This window comes from Giraffa tippelskirchi, chromosome 5, assembly GCF_054371585.1.
Source record: "Giraffa tippelskirchi isolate mGirTip1 chromosome 5, T2T-mGirTip1v1.2.pri, whole genome shotgun sequence".
NCBI classification, from domain to species: domain Eukaryota; kingdom Metazoa; phylum Chordata; class Mammalia; order Artiodactyla; family Giraffidae; genus Giraffa; species Giraffa tippelskirchi.
In genome coordinates, this window is record NC_137279.1 from 13,421,033 (window position 1) to 13,437,876 (window position 16,844).

The following is a 16,844-nucleotide window of genomic DNA, read 5'->3' on the forward strand; positions in this document are numbered from 1 at the left end:
AAATTGAGGGCTATATGCCCATTACCCACATTCAATACTTATCAAGATTCAACAGTTATCACTTACATCATACCTTGTTTTAATCTCATTAACTTTAGTGATTGAAGGTCTAGAAAGGTCTTTTAAATATGATTAAGATAAAATAGCACCAAAAAAAAAAAAACCCCACAATTGACCTTTGAATGAGTTATTTATGGCTTTAAATATACAATTTTTTGTATGCCCAGGACACTGTTAAGTAAAATAACACCCTTACTCTTAGTTTATTGCTTTCTTCTATATCACACTTAAAAGCTCCTTCAAGTCAACCATTATACTCAATTAGTTTTAATCTCCTAGTACCCAGTTTGGTGCTTGGTAGATAATTGAATATCAGTAAATATTTTCCATATATTTATCTGCAACATACATGAATACTTATCCATCATTTACTCATAGACCTTTCAGCAGTTATTGAGAATCTTGTACTAGGTACTACAGGTAGAAGATACTAAGAAATATAGTGTAATGTATGGTTTCTGCCTTAAGTTTGCAATCTAGCTGATTATATAAAGCATGTGAACATAAAAAAGAGTTTAATAAACAAGGTGTAAATAACAATATAAGATACTATAAGAGGTATAACAAATAATATGTAATTGACAGCTAACTTTGAAATCAATTGCTAGAATATTCAAAAGGGGGTGAATCATTGGAGTTGCAGTTATCACTGAAAGTATTTAGTCTTCACTAGCTCTCATTTCCATGAAGTCTTCTCCCTACATCCCTTCCTCTGGACCCATACATTCCAGGGTGCCTGGATGGCCTTGGTGGTAGCGATTCAGTGGATCTCAGGATTTCTTCATTCCCTCTCTCCTGGCTTCCCAACTCCAATGGGATCTGTGCTCTGAAGAAATGAACTCCTCTACTCACTGAAATTGCTAAGACAGTTCTAATCATGTACAGCTCTCCCTGAGCAGTGCTGGGACTTGTGTTAATACAATCATCTCCCTCTGTCATTCAGTCAGTGCTGAGGTCGGAGAATTCTCGCTGCTTTCTAGAACTCTGGGCTCTGCTTCTGAAAAGGGCAGCACTTTTTGCCTTTTTTTCCACTCTATAACTCAACTGACGTATCTTACTTCCTCTTTCAGTGACCCTGACTGTTCCAGCCTTACCAGCTCTATTACGGGACTGTAATTTTCAAAGACTCCATTCTCTTGCCTCTCATACACACATTCACACTCCCTCCCTCTCTCTCTTATACTTCTACTTGTGTAAGTTTCCTAGCTTCCCTTCATGCTGACAATTTTCATTCACTTCTCAAGGCTCTCTTTGTTTGACAGTGATAATTTTCTTTTAACAAGAAGCCATGTGGCATGGTGGTTAGCAGCAAGGATGCTGAATTTATACTTCTGTATTCAAATCCCATTTCTGCCACATAGTAACCGTGGGCAGATTACCTGGCCATTCTCTCAATTCTACATAGGGTTATTATGAGGATTTTATAAACATTCCAGTGGCCTGTTAGCTTCCTGAATCCTAATTCCTTAGGCTGACTTTCCATGTTAGTTCTTATTTCACTCAAATCAGCCCTGTCAACATTATTTCCAAAATTCACTTTGTTAAATTGTTTCAGTCTCATGAGTTTACTTGCTTTTCATAATCAGGTCTTTTGTTCCATCTACCCATAAAAAGCCAAATAGCCATCCAAGACTATTCTAGGCAACCATAACCTTACTTTTTGCTATCTTTCCCAAATGTACTGTCTGTATCATCTACTGGGTAAGTAACTTAGAGCCTTATAGCACTTAACTGCATTTTTCAATTAAGCTGATAGATTTTCACATATTATATAAAATTGGAAATAATTTTATATGTATGTATATAGAATATATATTTATATAGAACTGGAAAATTTTGCATAAATGTGTCATTCTTTATTGCACCCCTATGCAGCGCATCTAGAATGGGTATTTGCTGATTGGTTGGATGACTGAAATGATGCACTTCTTAGAATGTTGCTATAATGTTTTGCTAGAAGCATTTTTTGAATCGCTTCTACCTTCAAATATGAATTTACACTTAAATATTCAAATCTTATTAGGCATAAATTAGGAAAAATATCATAAACCTCAAAAGGGTTCCTAGAATTTTAGAGGATAAATTTAGTAGGATCCTTATAAAGTTTAATAGTGTACTATTTTGATAGGGGTAATACTAAAGCCATGATCTTAGAAATAAGAAGTAAATGAATCTATAGCCTTACCTTTAGCACACTCCCATTTTCAGTAACACTGAGACCTGGTTTCTTCAGCAAGGGGCGGCCATCTTTTAACCAGGTCAGAGTCGGTGGGGGAATAGCATCACTTTGACATAGTAACTCCACAGCTTGGCTAATGAGGACAGAGACGTTCTGTTCTTCTCCCATAATATTTGGTGCAACTAAGTGAAAGATGGGTTTTCCCTCAGGATAAAAGAGGCTAGCACACTGCTTATCTTTTATTAATCATCAGGACATAAACTGAATAACTTTATTAGTCCTTTTAAGATGTAGGATCACAGTAATTCTAGTATACCCTCTTTGCATCACTTGGTTCTGAATCAAGTGTTCATAAATCACTGATTAATGTGTTCCTGTTGAACAAAAATAGTTTTTCACTTACTTTTCATGCAAAAAAGTTTTAGAACTGGAAGTTCTCACCAAGTGCCCATTTAAGAAACTTCTTGAACTCGAAGTCACCCCTTAAGATTTTCAAAGTGTTAAATCACTCATGAAATATTTTGGAAATAACAGTGAATTAAAAGCAAATACATTTTTGACGCTTACTTATATATTTTTTTCAAAATAAAATAAATTTCATACACGTAAAGGCAAAATAAAAATAGAGTTCAACGGGATCATCCTGTCACACCTCTCAGCATGCAAAATATAAGATGGGTGACAGATAAGACCTTACGTGAAGTAACATGATTCTATGGAATGAAGACCAAGTGGGATAACCAAATCAGTGATCAGCTGTACAACACACAGCTACATAAAAAGAAGAAATGAGTTGAAATTTTAATGAGATTAAAATGAGAATTCCCTGGCTATAAGGCTTGTCAGATGCTGAAATATGTTCTTGGAGGAGTTTAAGGAATTGCCTTCCCTTGGGTATATTAAAAAAGAGAGTAAACAATCATTTGTCTTAGATGGTCTAGGTACAGCCCTGCCAAGAATGAGAGGGTGGGCTTCATAAGCTCTCAAGGCCTCTTTCAGGCCTGTATTTATAATAATTCAAAAACATGAACTAATAATGAAATCAGGCCTGTTATTAAAGGGCGACTCCAAAAAAGCACAAAGGGGAATTTCCCCAGCCATTTCTCACTAAATTCTGTAACTATTTAGGATTGTAAGAAACATACCATATTTGTAGTTTTTTGTTTTTGTTTTTACAAGAAAGGCAAAGTTTCACTGAAATGAATCCTAAAGGATTTTTCCAAATGCATTGGGAGAAATAAGGTGCTTGTGGTAAAGATCATTTTAACAGCCTGTTAGCCATTGCTTCTGGCTTGACACTGCTGCATGTGGCAAAATGACAATGGACTTTAGCTAGTAACATGTTTTTTTCTGTGGATTTTAGCAAATAACATGTTTTTCTGTAACCAGGAGATTTCTCTGCTACACAGGAAAAGGCATACGAACTAGAGGGTACTTTCTTATGCTGTTTCTGGATGCAGGACTTGTGCTAAACCCAAAGGAATTGATGCTAACAAAAGAAATTTCATGCACAATGGTTGGAACAGACCAGTGGAGCATTTGGGCAGAGATCTGTGATGTCCATTCTGCTAAATTTAATAGCACACACAGATACTGGCTCTCCATCAGCTTAAATTTATCTACGGTAACAGAAAAGAGTGGGATTATTTTTAACATGTGAGACAACAGAAAAAGATACGCAACTAGTCTGAGATGAAAACTTCTATAATCTCAGCAAATTGAGCACAATGAATGCCATGTTCTATTATGGAAAAAAAAAGATATATTCACCAGTCTTTGCATAAAGAGTCCTAAATAGAACAGCATATTTCATAGCTTGGAAATAATTTCAGGTCAAGTCTGGTCTCTGGATAAAAATGTACCATGACTATGTGAGTGAAAGTCACTCAGTCGTGTCCGATTCCTTGTGACCCCATGGAACTCTCCAGGCCAGAATACTGAAGTCCATACAGTCCATGGAATTCTGTAGGCCAGAATACTGTAGTGGGTAGCCTTTTCCTTTTCTAGGGGATCTTCCCAACCCAGGGATTGAACCCAGCTCTCCCGCATTGCAGGTGGATTCTTTCCCAGCTGAGCCACAAGGGAAGCCCCATGACTATGTAAAACATGTTTAACTTAGATTACTTGTAGACTTTGCAGTATCCACCGCATTGCAGGTGGATTCTTTAGGACTGCTTGTAGACGTAAATGTCAGAAATAATTCAAGAGAGCAGAATGCTAATTTCCAAATAGTTTTCTTTTAATTACTTTTCTTACAGCTAAGTGAGTTGAGTCAAGCTCCAAAGCAAATCAAGTTTTTCACATTGAGAGGAAAAATATAAAAACAAAAGAGTATTTGTTTCTTAACATAAATTAAAGCAAATCTAATTATAGTTGAGGATATATATTACCAAAGCCCATCTATTTTTTTTCTGCCCTGTCTTTCATTTCCAAATTTTGTTTAGTCTGAGAAGAGAAAAAGCTTCCACCCTTTAGATCCCTGGGTTTCTTAGATGATATCCCTATTCTGCTTTGCAGTCATGTTGCTTAGAAAGGGGTATATTTGGCCTGTTTCTCATCCTGTGCATTATATCTGTGACACATAAGCAACCACGTCAGAATTGCCATGGGGTTATGCTTGTGGAGATGCTGGGCAATGTGTGATCGCTAAGAAAGCTCTCTGAGTTTCAGTTTAAAGAAGAGGTACTGTAGGAATATAAATCATTTAAAAACTCAGTTCTCTTGTTTCAGCACTTCAGAATACGGTAAAGCATCCTCCAAATTTATACCAAGGAGAAACAGTTTAATGAACTATTCTTGTAACTGCAGGGATAGCTATTTTGCCCAGTATGTGCTCCTTTTACACACCTACACTCTATAATGTGAATCTGAACTTATCTTTGGCCATGAGCAACAAACCAACCCAAGATTGCCAAGGTTAATACCACAAACTTAGGAATATAATGCAGGGGCATAATATAAATAGTAGAGGATAGATTGGAGGCTAATTTTAAATTAAAATTGTTTATTTTCACACAACATTTGAAATATATAAGCATTGCAAGCTACTAAACACACACACATTTTCAAACACATGTACATGTTTGCTAGCCTCTTGACTTTTACTACAGAGGGAAGATTCTGGTTTTTGGACTAAGAGACTTGTATGGGAGTATCTTAACAAAATCTTAAAGAATAGTCATGCACATCTTCATAACTCCTGGAAAATATCAACTCTCTATCACCACTCAGGTCCACTTTTGACATTAATCAATGCAGAAATGGAAAAAGCAAAGGCCAGATTTTCAGTGTTAACTAAAACCCAGTGAATACCAATGGCAATCCTGGGCTTGGCTTGCTCATGACTGAAGGATCTATTGTGTCACAAACTTAAATTGATGAATCATCCTCTAAAAACAGTTTAGACTGGAAACATTTTAATTCTTCATAAAGCATAAAAGTGATCCATTAAGGGAAGGAGTTAGATTCCTTGCGATTAGGCATTTTAGACTCTGTTATCTTAGACAGCACCAACAAATCTGGAGGCTGGATACCCACACATGTCAACTGCAGAAGCAACAAAAATGGGAGATGCATACAAGTTTTGAGTAGTTTACTGATGCCAACTGGGTTTTTTTTAGCTTAATTAGATATGTATGGTATCTATGTTGTCACGAGGGGCCTTTTAATTAAAAAATTAAGACTTATTAAGTCAAAGTCAAAGTTATTTGTGATGACTATATTTGTTTTTGGCGAATTCAAAAAGGCACATCAATTCACATGGCCTGGAGGTTAAAAAAAATAATACATTTTTTAATATATATTTTTCAAAGGAATGAATTCTTTGGAACTGAGGTAGGACCTAGAAGGAAAGGCCTGCTTTAAACAGATACTCTTTGAGGGCCACAGAAGAAACAAATCCATTATTCCAGGAAGCAAAACTATAATGAAAATGAGACACTAAGAAGAAAAAAGCAAACCTGAAAAAGTCCTAAATGCAAAGATATACTAAAATGTGAAATGACAAGTGCAATCTACGAATGGAGGCCAATGAGACCGCAATTTCATCTTGGGGGCTTTTTGGTGTGACGGAATCAGACCTTTCCTTTTGTATATTACAGCTGCATCACAGGTAGGAAAAAAACTTGAATTTCGCCTAATTTATATTCAATTTTTGCTTCCTAAATAATCTTTTAATTCATAGACATAGTAGTAACTGTAAAATATGCTGATTGTACATATAATTAAAAGGTAAGAAAATCTAGGATTCAAATAGAATTGATCAAGAGAGCTCCTTGAAGAGGATCTTGCTTTAGTGAGAAGATCATATCTTTGTATGCATTTTCATTCTCAGAAGTTCAAAAAAGGAAAATCAGTCAAAGTAAAACATGAGGCAGAAAGGGTGAAACTGATTCTGTTAATCTTATAACTTCATTTCTATTGTTCATAGCTCTCCATTGTTAAAAACTCTCAACTTTGTCAATGATCTTGGGACTTAAACAGAGCTATTTCAGAGCAGAAATAATTATTAAAATGTCTCACCATATACTCTGAGATCAATGTCCCTTTGTTTCTCCCCGGCAGCATTTACTGCCACGCAGGTGTATCTCCCAGTATCACTGACCTGTGCACTCGTCAATGCTAGGATGCGGCCCCCGGACAGAACCTATCAAAGAACAGAACACTAAATAACCAACATGTCTCCTGAGAAAGGTAAGGGTAAACATACTTTTTCAATTATTTTCTGAGTTTAATCAATCGAACATTTGCCTCTAGAAGGATTTCTACCTGGATATTTTAAAGAGGGCAAGCATCATTCAATGTCCTCGTTTTCTCCGTGGAGGAAGGCAGAGCATAGAACCAAAGCTGGCAATAATCACTGAAAACAACTCTCCACATACAGGATCAAGTGAAGATCCAGTTTTATCTATGCTTACTACAGAAAGAGAGAAAGCCACCAGCGGAGAAAGATAAGAAGTGGGGATAAGAGGAGTTAATCCTCCTCCTAATTTTTCCTTGGGAGAACAATTAAGAAATTAAAATTAACATCATAATAGCAGTCAAATTAACTGGTCACACTCATAGCCCTTTTATTCCATTCACATAGCTATACCTCAAAAATACTGACATTGACTCTAGATAGTCTATGATCCCAAATTCTGCAAGCAAAGGGATTTCAAGGAAAGCTCAAGAAATAGAATGGTGGAATAACTATGGCTTCTTCAAGGCAAACCAAGATTAAAGTACACTTTAAATGGGATATATGTCTTTTTGTATTTCAAATTTTGAGTCAGTGCAAAGTACTTAAATTCTGTTCTTAGACTCAAATTTCATTTCTCATAATGTCTTTTTTCATTTTTCCTGATATGATGTTTTAGTAGAAGTGACTATACTCTAGATGGTTCTCTGATTCATTATTATTTTCAGAAATTTAAATATAACTACCAGGAAATTCCTGCTTCTGTCATTGATGAACATTTCTTTGTGTAAGGTATCTCTTATGGTGATACCAGAGAGTGGGAATAGGGAAGCAGATGTCCCTAAAACAACAGTCAAAACACAGAATTATATATGAGACAAAGGGAACTCTTAGACATACTGAGCTTTTAATGAACTGTCTAGAAATCCCAGTTGTGTGTCCATATTTATAGATGTATATATGTACATTTTTGGATAACATTTGTGAATCCTTGTTCTGCAAGTTCCTTTAATAGTTTTATTTGTTCAGACTTCGTGGAATGAATAATGAGATGGTAGATTTGCCTTAACAAATGACACGGAGTACCTGTATCCCATTAACGAAACTAGTGACAGGGCTCCCATCTTTCAGCCAGGTCAGACTTGGGGCCGGGATACCTCTGGCTTCACACTCTAACCTCACCAGGTTATTAACCACCACTGCCACCATGTTATTGCTGCCAAAAATTGATGGGGGCACTGAAAAGGAACAAAAAAGTAAATAAAAATAAGGCATGTTAACATCACAGAATATTTCATCTCAGAATAATAACAACTATGTGTTCTGTCCATAGTAACATGTCTTACATTTTTATCTCCTGACTTCCAGGTCTGTGTGTATATGTGTGTTTCCCTCCACTTGTATCCACTCTAGTAAGCTAACTATGAACTCCTCTTAAAAGCATTATTAGAGAAAACAACTTGAAAACATATCTTGAACCTATGATTCTGATAGACAATATTGACAAACAGGGCTACTGTCATTAGCTGATAAGATACTTGATGACTATTCTGAACAATTCATTTAAAGCAAACTTAAGATCAATAGCATGTGAAAATAGAGCATTTAATAGGAATCAAAAAATGTAAACACTTATCAGTTTTAGAGCACTGCATCCTTAAATAAAGATGACAATAATACATTCTGTTAAACATCAACACTAGAATTTTATAGAGGCACTCGATCATTTTGAATGCTTCTCTATCCTGGATCAATCTAGCAGTGGCACTAACCATGGACCTGCAGACTGTAAAATAACTCGGTTGCTCCAGCTGAGTTGATGGCCACACATTTATATATGCCAGCATCTGTGATCTGGGCACTTTCAATATTGATGATCTGTCCTCTGTTCAAGAAAGTCACACTACTGGAATCTGACAGTGGACGATTATCTTTGTACCATGTAATAGCTGCAAGGAGAAGAGGAGAGAAGCCCATCCATTTAAATGTTTCTTTTAAAAATCATCCTTCAGTAAAAAATAAATTAATTTTAAACACTCAATATACACACTGAATTAGAGGTTAACTACAACAGTAACAACTGCTTTATTCTTACACTTAACACTCTAGTTTAATTTGTTTAAATATTTAAGGTTGATTTTTAGAAGGAAGGAGGTAAACATTAGAAAAATATTAATAGTCAGGCCAATATAAGTGTCTTGAAGTGAATTTATAAAAATGATATTCTTTACATTTTCTCTAATGTATCAATATTTGTTTGAGAGCAAACTTTTAATCAATTCTATTTCTTCTCATGTAGAATATATGCCTCTCATCTACAAAAATTTTGTTTAGGCTTCTAATCAAAACCAAACACAGTATATACTATTAGCCTCAAGAATTTTATGTTATTATTGATTCATATGAATAACTTACCAGTGATGAGAATCAATACAATAATAGTCTCATCAAATGAATGATTCATAATCAACTTAGACTAGATTAAAAGTATACTTTCAGCATAAAAGTATATACAATGACATTGTGGGTTTTATGGCCATGGTAAGGGCAGTAAGACAATTATTCACATATCTGTACATTGTTTAAATGGGTAAATTATTTCATGGAGCTAAAAGCAATGAAAATTCAAAAATATCATCCACCAAATGATATCCTTATCAGTGTTTTACCCTTGAAATGTATTCTATAATATTTTCTTCATTAGCAATTACTATAGTATCCTTACAAACAGATTTAGCAATTCACAGAAATCTTAAAACGTTGGTAAGTTACAGAGCCCGCAAACAAACATACCAGGCGAGGGATTTCCAGCTGCCTTACACTCCAGCTGTACGGGGCTGTTCACCACCACGGTCTCATTCAGCATCTTCCCTGCATCCTCCAGGCTGGGTGGTTCTGCAAGAAGCCCAAATAGGTAACTGCTGCTGCTGCTGCTGCTAAGTCGCTTCAGTCGTGTCCGACTCTGTGCGACCCCAAATAGGTAACTAGCACACATAAATAGGGTGTTAAACTGAAATGGTTTCCTCTTTGGGACTTGTCATTTCTTTCTTTTTTCCTTTCTTTCTTTCACTTATATACAATGATATATTTGTAATAAAACTAAGGTACACTGTTAAGCGGGGCTTCCCTGGTGGATCAGACGGTCAAGAATCTGCCTGCAAGTGGGAGACCTGGGTTCATTCCCTGGGATGGGAAGATTCCCTGGAGGAGGGCATGGCAACCCACTCCAGTATTCTTGCCTGGAGAATCCCCATGGGCAGAGGGATACTATTAAGTAGTACTGAAAAACAGGATGTAAAAGATCTTACAAGGTTTTCTGGATCACCCATTACTCTATGCTCGTAAAGGAAAAGCCTTGGATACATACATCAGCGGAGCAGTAAAAGAAAGTTAAAGGAGTATTTTTAATTTCAATTAATCTGATCAGTCTGATGATGAACTGCCTTTTCCAAGAAGTAATCTAATGTATTTGAACTCTTCCAGTGAAGAACATTAGTATTTCTCAAAATATCTGACTTTACCTTGTGCTTAGCCACTCAGTCGTGTCCAACTGTTTACGACCCCATGGACTCTACCCCGCCAGGCTCCTTGGTCCAAGGGGATTCTCCAGGCAAGAATACTGGAGTGGGTTGCCATGCCCTTCTCCAGGGGATCTTCCCAACCCAGGGATCGAACCCAAGTCTCGCGTGTTGCAGGCGGATTCACCGTCTGAGCCACCAGGGAAGCGTGACTTTACCTTAGAACAGTACTATCTTATGTCATTTCAGAGAAATTAGAATCATTTTTGTTTATTAGAGTCCTTTTTGATAGGAAAGTTACAATTGTTAGTAAAATAAAACAGAAAACTACATTTTCAACTTTAAATAATCACAGATAATGCTGCTTTAGTTTTTTTTTTTTTTTAAGTGTATGTTCGTTTATTTATTTATTTATTTTTATAAATTTATTTACTTTAGTTGGGGGCTAGTTTTAATGTTGGGCATCCTGGTGGCTCAGAGGTAAAAAATCCACCTGCAGTGCAGGAGACCACCTGCAATGCAAGAGACATAGGTTCTATCCCTGGGTTTGGAAGATCCCCTGAAGAAATGGAAACCCACTTCAGTATTCTTACCTGAGAAAGCCCATGGACAGAGGAGCCTGGCAGGCTACAGTCCATGGGGTCACAAGAGCTGGACATGACTTAGTGACTAAACCATGTATTTATAAAGTAGGAATTCAGAAAGTTTAAGAGGCATAGTGTAAAAGTAATGACAACTTGGAATAGCAAAGCCCTACATCTCCTATCTTAAGGAATGTAGGAAGGATGTGAGGAAAAACAAAATTGCAAATAAACTAGAGGTTTTCTCTTATTTGGAAAAGATGCTATGTATATGTTAACTTTGGGGTTTATATAAAAAACATTTTAAAGATTTGATAAATTTAACTTATCCAATGCACTAGAGCACCTCACCTCCACCCCATATACAATTAAATAATTGATCCATTAACCTAGCAAAAACAGAAAGAGAAAAGGAGACAAGGGAATAAGAAAAATGATTAGAACCAAATAAGATGGTAGAAATAAAATCAAATACGTAAATCAAGAGCATAAATGTGAATGAGTCTATTTTCTTGGTCAATGCAGAAAGAATTAAGACTATCTGAGGGTTAACATTTTTTTTTTTTTAATTAAAAAGCATAAGCAAAACAACTGTAAAAGTGCTGACAGTAAAGAGCTGGACAGAGATAAACCAGAACAATAAGGGAGATATCAATTTCTGGCAAACTGGTATACAAGGCAAAAGTAATGCTTTCTACTGACTGAACTGTTGTAATTCAGAAAGAATCCACTACAATGATAATGCCTTATGCATTGAATAAAAAAGCAAAATTGTAAATAAAAAAGGAGAGAAAATTTGAAAAATCTAAAAGTAGTATATTTCAGTATTTCTTAGAAATTAACTACATGGTGAAACAAAAAATAAAGTTATAAAGAATTTGAAAGCTAAAATTACCCATACATATATATGTTTATACACACACACGTTATTTGTGTATCTATTGTTGACAAAGAATACATATTATTTTCAAACGCCAACAGAATATTTTCAAAACAGACTATATATTACATCACAAAAAATCTCAATAAGGTATTTATACCACAATTTAAAAAATCATAATAAGAAAATCACAGAACTCAGTAGTAAAATACAAAGTTTTCTACATGGGGAAAAACCTTATTAAAGAGGAAGTCAAGACAAATGTATACAGGTAGAAAAAATTAATTAGAATGAGACTGACTAAAACTAAAATCTGTGTGCCATCAATAAGCAGTACGTTACCCCAAGTCAATCTTCAAGTTCTAATTAATATATTAAAAACTAAGAAATGCTAAAAATAAATGTTCTAAGCATTCAACTCAGATTCTAGAAAAAGACCAATAAAATAAACCCCAAAACATCAGGAATAAAGAAATAATAGAAGTAGAAGACTACACCAAAGCAAACAAACAAGCAAAAGGAATAACAAACAGTATCATTCAAAGCTGGTTTTTGACAAGTTTAAAATAAAGTCTGTCCTCAAAAGTAGATGATCTTGTAGATCAGATTTCTATTTTTTTGGAAGTTGTTCCTGAAGACAAAGTTTAGAGGGCCACTTGGCCCTCAAACCTGTAGTTCATTTGTATTCATCAAACTCAATGTATTAACCTTTCCTGTTTGAAATGCTTGGATTGTTTCTGTTTTCTGTTGAATTCTGACTTATGATATGGCATTTAAGCAAAAGAAAAAAACCTTTAAATATGACTATCTGACTTTTACAACTGGAAAGGAAAAATAATTAGTCCATGGCACATTCCTCCAAAATAGTTATTTAAATACTAACTTGAAGCCTTCTGGACTAAAGTGATCATTGACGGCTTTGACAGGCTATGTAACTGCTGCAATAAAACAATATGGTGGGAATAAGAAATAAAAGAGCCATGAAACAGATTGGCTATTTTTCATTCCACTAAACAACTTAAAGAAAAAAGATTAGATGTCAGCAAGAATGGCAGAATAAGGACTTGCAAAATCCATGCCACCATAAAAATAAGAATAGTGGAAAGTTATCAAAACCAACTTTCTTACAACTCGGGAAATTAACCAAATGCTTGCAATAATTCAAGAAGGGTTTATTCAAGAAAAAGAGCTAAATCTAATTAAGAAGAGTGAGTTTTACGACATTTTATCTCACTCTCTTCCCATCACTCTTTCCCTACCTCAGCAGTAATCTTGAAAACAAACAGCTCTGCAGCCACAGTGAAGAGAAGCATGGTAAATATTGGAGGGGAGTGGAGCTACCTAAAGGCCCCATTCCTAGAAAACTCATTCTTTGACCTGTCCATCCTTTCTCTGGAAATTTCCACTCGTAGGACTTGTCTTTAACTAGCCAGACCCAAAGTTTGCTCAGTGAAATCAGCCCCTTTCCCAGAGGCATTTTAAAGTCTATCAAAACAGACTCCACAGAGATTGTCCAGCAAAGTTACCATATTAGTTTCCTTTCCTTTCCATAACAAATTATTTCAAACTTGGTAGTTTAAACAACACACGTGTATTATTTTACAGTTTTGTGGGTCAGAAATCAACATGGCTTCACTGGGTTAAAATCAAAGTTGCTGAAGGACTCATCTCCTTTCTGCTGGGTTCAGAGGAAAACCTGTTTCCTTGCCTATTCCGACTTTTAGAGAGGACACATATTCCTTAATTGTGGACACCTTCCTCCATCTACAAAGCTAGTAATAGGGAAGCTCATAAGCCCTCACATCCCATCATTCTAAATTCTGCCTTAGTTTTCTACTTTTCATGAAGGACATGTCTGGATCCATCTAGATAATCCACAATAATCTCCCTATTTTAAGGTCCACTGATTGACAACATTAAATTAAATTTAAAAAAAATACTAAAGGAAGTCCTTCAGGCTGCATAAAAAGAGTGACTTTAATACATATAAAGAAGTAAAGAGCACTGGTAGCGGTAACTAACAGTAAAGACAGTAAAACTGTATATTTTGCATATAACACTGTTTTCTCCTTCCTGATTTAAAAGACAATAACATAAATCAATAATTATAAATAAATATTGATAGGCACATGATGAACAAAGATGTAATTTGTATGACTATAACAGCACAAAAGAGGGGAAAGGGAAGGGATCTATATAGGAGCAAAGTTTTTATAATACTGAAACTAAATTATTCCTGGGTGTTCATTGGAAGGACTGATGTTGAAGCTGAAACTCCAACACTTTGGCCACCTCATGCGAAGAGTTGACTCATTGGAAAAGACCCTAATGCTGGGTAGGATTGGGGGCGGGAGGAGAAGGGGACGACAGAGGATGAGATGGTTGGATGGCATCACCGACTTGATGGACATGGGTTTGGGTGGACTCCGGGAGTTGGTGCTGGACAGAGAGGCCTGGCATGCTGCAATTCATGGGGTCGCAAAGAGTTGGACACGACTGAACGACTGAACTGAACTGAAAGTATTAACATTATTAATTAAGATGCTAATTGTAATCCTTAGGGCAACCACTAAAAATGAACTCAAAAATATGGAAAAAGAAGGAATAAGATAAACAAAATGGTACACAAGAAAATATCTATTTAACACAAAAAGGTAGTAATGGAAGAACACAAAAACAACACATACAAACACACATATAAATGGTAGACATAAATCCTAGCATCTCAGTAATTACATTAAATGCAAATGTATTAAACACTCTAAGCAAAAGGCAGAAGAGACCAGCAGAGTGGATTTAAAAAGCAAAAGAAAAATAAAAACATGACCTAACTGTATGTTGTCTACAAGAGACCCACTTTAGATTCAAAGACACAAATAGGTTGAAAGCAAAAGGATGGAAAAGATATACCATGCAAACAGTAAACAAATAAAAATGGAGAGGCTATACCAATATAAAAAAAACAAAACAGATTTTGAAAGAAAAATTGTTAGTAGCAACCAAGTAAGATATTTTAAAATGACACAAAGTATCAATTTATCCAAAATATGTGACAATTATAATCACATATTCACAAAACAGTTATTCAGTGGTATCTGACTCTTGGCAATCCCATAAACTGTAGCCCACCAGGTTCCTTTATCCTTGGAATTCTCAAAGAAAGAATACTGGAGTGGGTAGCCATTCCTTCTCCAGGGGATCTTCCCGACCCACAGATTGAACCCAGGTCTCCTGAAGAACAGGCAGATTTTTTTTTACCATTTGAGCCACCAGGGAAGCCCATAAGTGAAAGTGTTAGGCACTCAGCCATGCCTGACTCTCTGTGATCCCATGGACTGTAGCCTGTCAGGCTCCTCTGTCCGTGGAATTCTCCAGGCAAGAATCTGCCTGCAGTGAAGCAGACGAGGGTTCAATCCCTGGGTCGGGAAGACCCCCTGGAGAAGGGAATGAATGGCCACCCACTCCAGTATTATTGCCTGGAGAATTCCATGGGCAGAGGAACCTGGTGGGCTACAGTCCACGGGGTCGCAAGGAGTCAGAAACAACTGAGTAACTAACATACGCATTCACAAAACAATGGACTCTCTAGATACACAGAACAAAAATTTTGCAGAATCTAAGGGAGAAAGACAATTCAACAATAATAGTCGGAGACATCAATATTCCACTTTCAATAATAGATATAACAATTAGACAAAAATCAGCAATAGAAGACTTGAACAACACTATAAATCAAGAGATACACATAGAATAGTCCACACAAGAATAGCAAAATCAACATCCTTCTCAAGGGCACATGTAATATTTTTAAGAATAAACCATATATTGGCTATAAAAGAAGTCTCAGGACATTTAAAAGGATTAAGTCATGCAAAGTGTGTTCTTAAACCACAACAGAATGAAATTATGAATCAATCAGAAGAGAAGAGTTGGGAAATTCACGAATATGTAGAAGTGAAATAACACACTCCTAAATAACATGTTTCTCAGAGAAGAAATCATATAAGATATTACATAATACCCTCAGATAAATTAAAATAAAAATACAACACACCAAAACTTACAGGATGCACATAAAGCAACACTTAGTGTGAAATTCGTAGCTGTAAACAACTATATTAAAACTCAAATCCATAACCTAACATTTCACATAAGAAACCAGAATAATAGAGTAAACTAAACCCAAAGCAGGCAGAATAAAGGAAATAATAAAGAACAGAGCAAAAATAGACAATAGAAAGAAAGAGAAAATCAATGAAACTAAAATATGTTTTTTTGAAAGATCAATAAAAGTGACAAAATTTTAGCCCAACTGACCAAGACAAAACAAAAGAGAGGAGACCAAATTATTGTGATCAGAAATGAAACAAAGGTCATTGCTACCAACCTTACAGAATTACAAATAACTATACAGTAATATTATAAACAGTTTTGTGGCAACAATTAGGTTATAACCTAGATGTAATAGATAATTTCTCAGAAAGACACAAACTGCTGACACAGACTCAAAAAGAAAGTGAAAATCTGAACAGACACATAAAAACAAATTGCATTAATAATAATTTTAAAAAGTCCTTCACATACATACTCACAAAACTGGAGAATGGCTTTAATGGTGAATTCTGCTAAACATTTAAGAAGAATTAAACTGAGTCCTTCACAAACTCTTTCAAAATAAAGCAGAGAATGAGTGAAACACTTGTTACATCATCCTAAGAGGTCAGTGTAACATGAAAACAGAACCAGAGACAGTCAATAAAATGACACTATAGATCAATATCTCTTATGAAAAGAGACACATAAATCATCAAGAAAATACTAGTACCATGAATACAGCAGCACATAAAACATATTATGCACCATGACTAAGAGGAATTTATTCCAGAATGGCAGGGTTGGCTTAACATATGAAAATAAAGTACTGTATTCAATTCAGTATTATACTAAC

At 35.6% G+C, this 16,844-nt stretch overlaps 1 protein-coding gene across 1 annotated transcript in view; it reads right to left on the minus strand.

Annotated features, from left to right (window-relative positions):
• HMCN1 (hemicentin 1) overlaps nt 1–16,844 on the minus strand; it is a 521,571-nt gene that overhangs the window by 179,973 nt on the left and 324,754 nt on the right. The window contains exons 37-41 of the mRNA XM_081492191.1: nt 9,711–9,812; nt 8,690–8,866; nt 8,004–8,155; nt 6,761–6,884; nt 2,246–2,421 (exon numbers count right to left, since the gene is read on the minus strand). Coding sequence (XP_081348317.1) covers nt 2,246–2,421; nt 6,761–6,884; nt 8,004–8,155; nt 8,690–8,866; nt 9,711–9,812 — 731 coding nt within the window. The remainder of the gene's footprint in view (nt 1–2,245; nt 2,422–6,760; nt 6,885–8,003; nt 8,156–8,689; nt 8,867–9,710; nt 9,813–16,844) is intronic.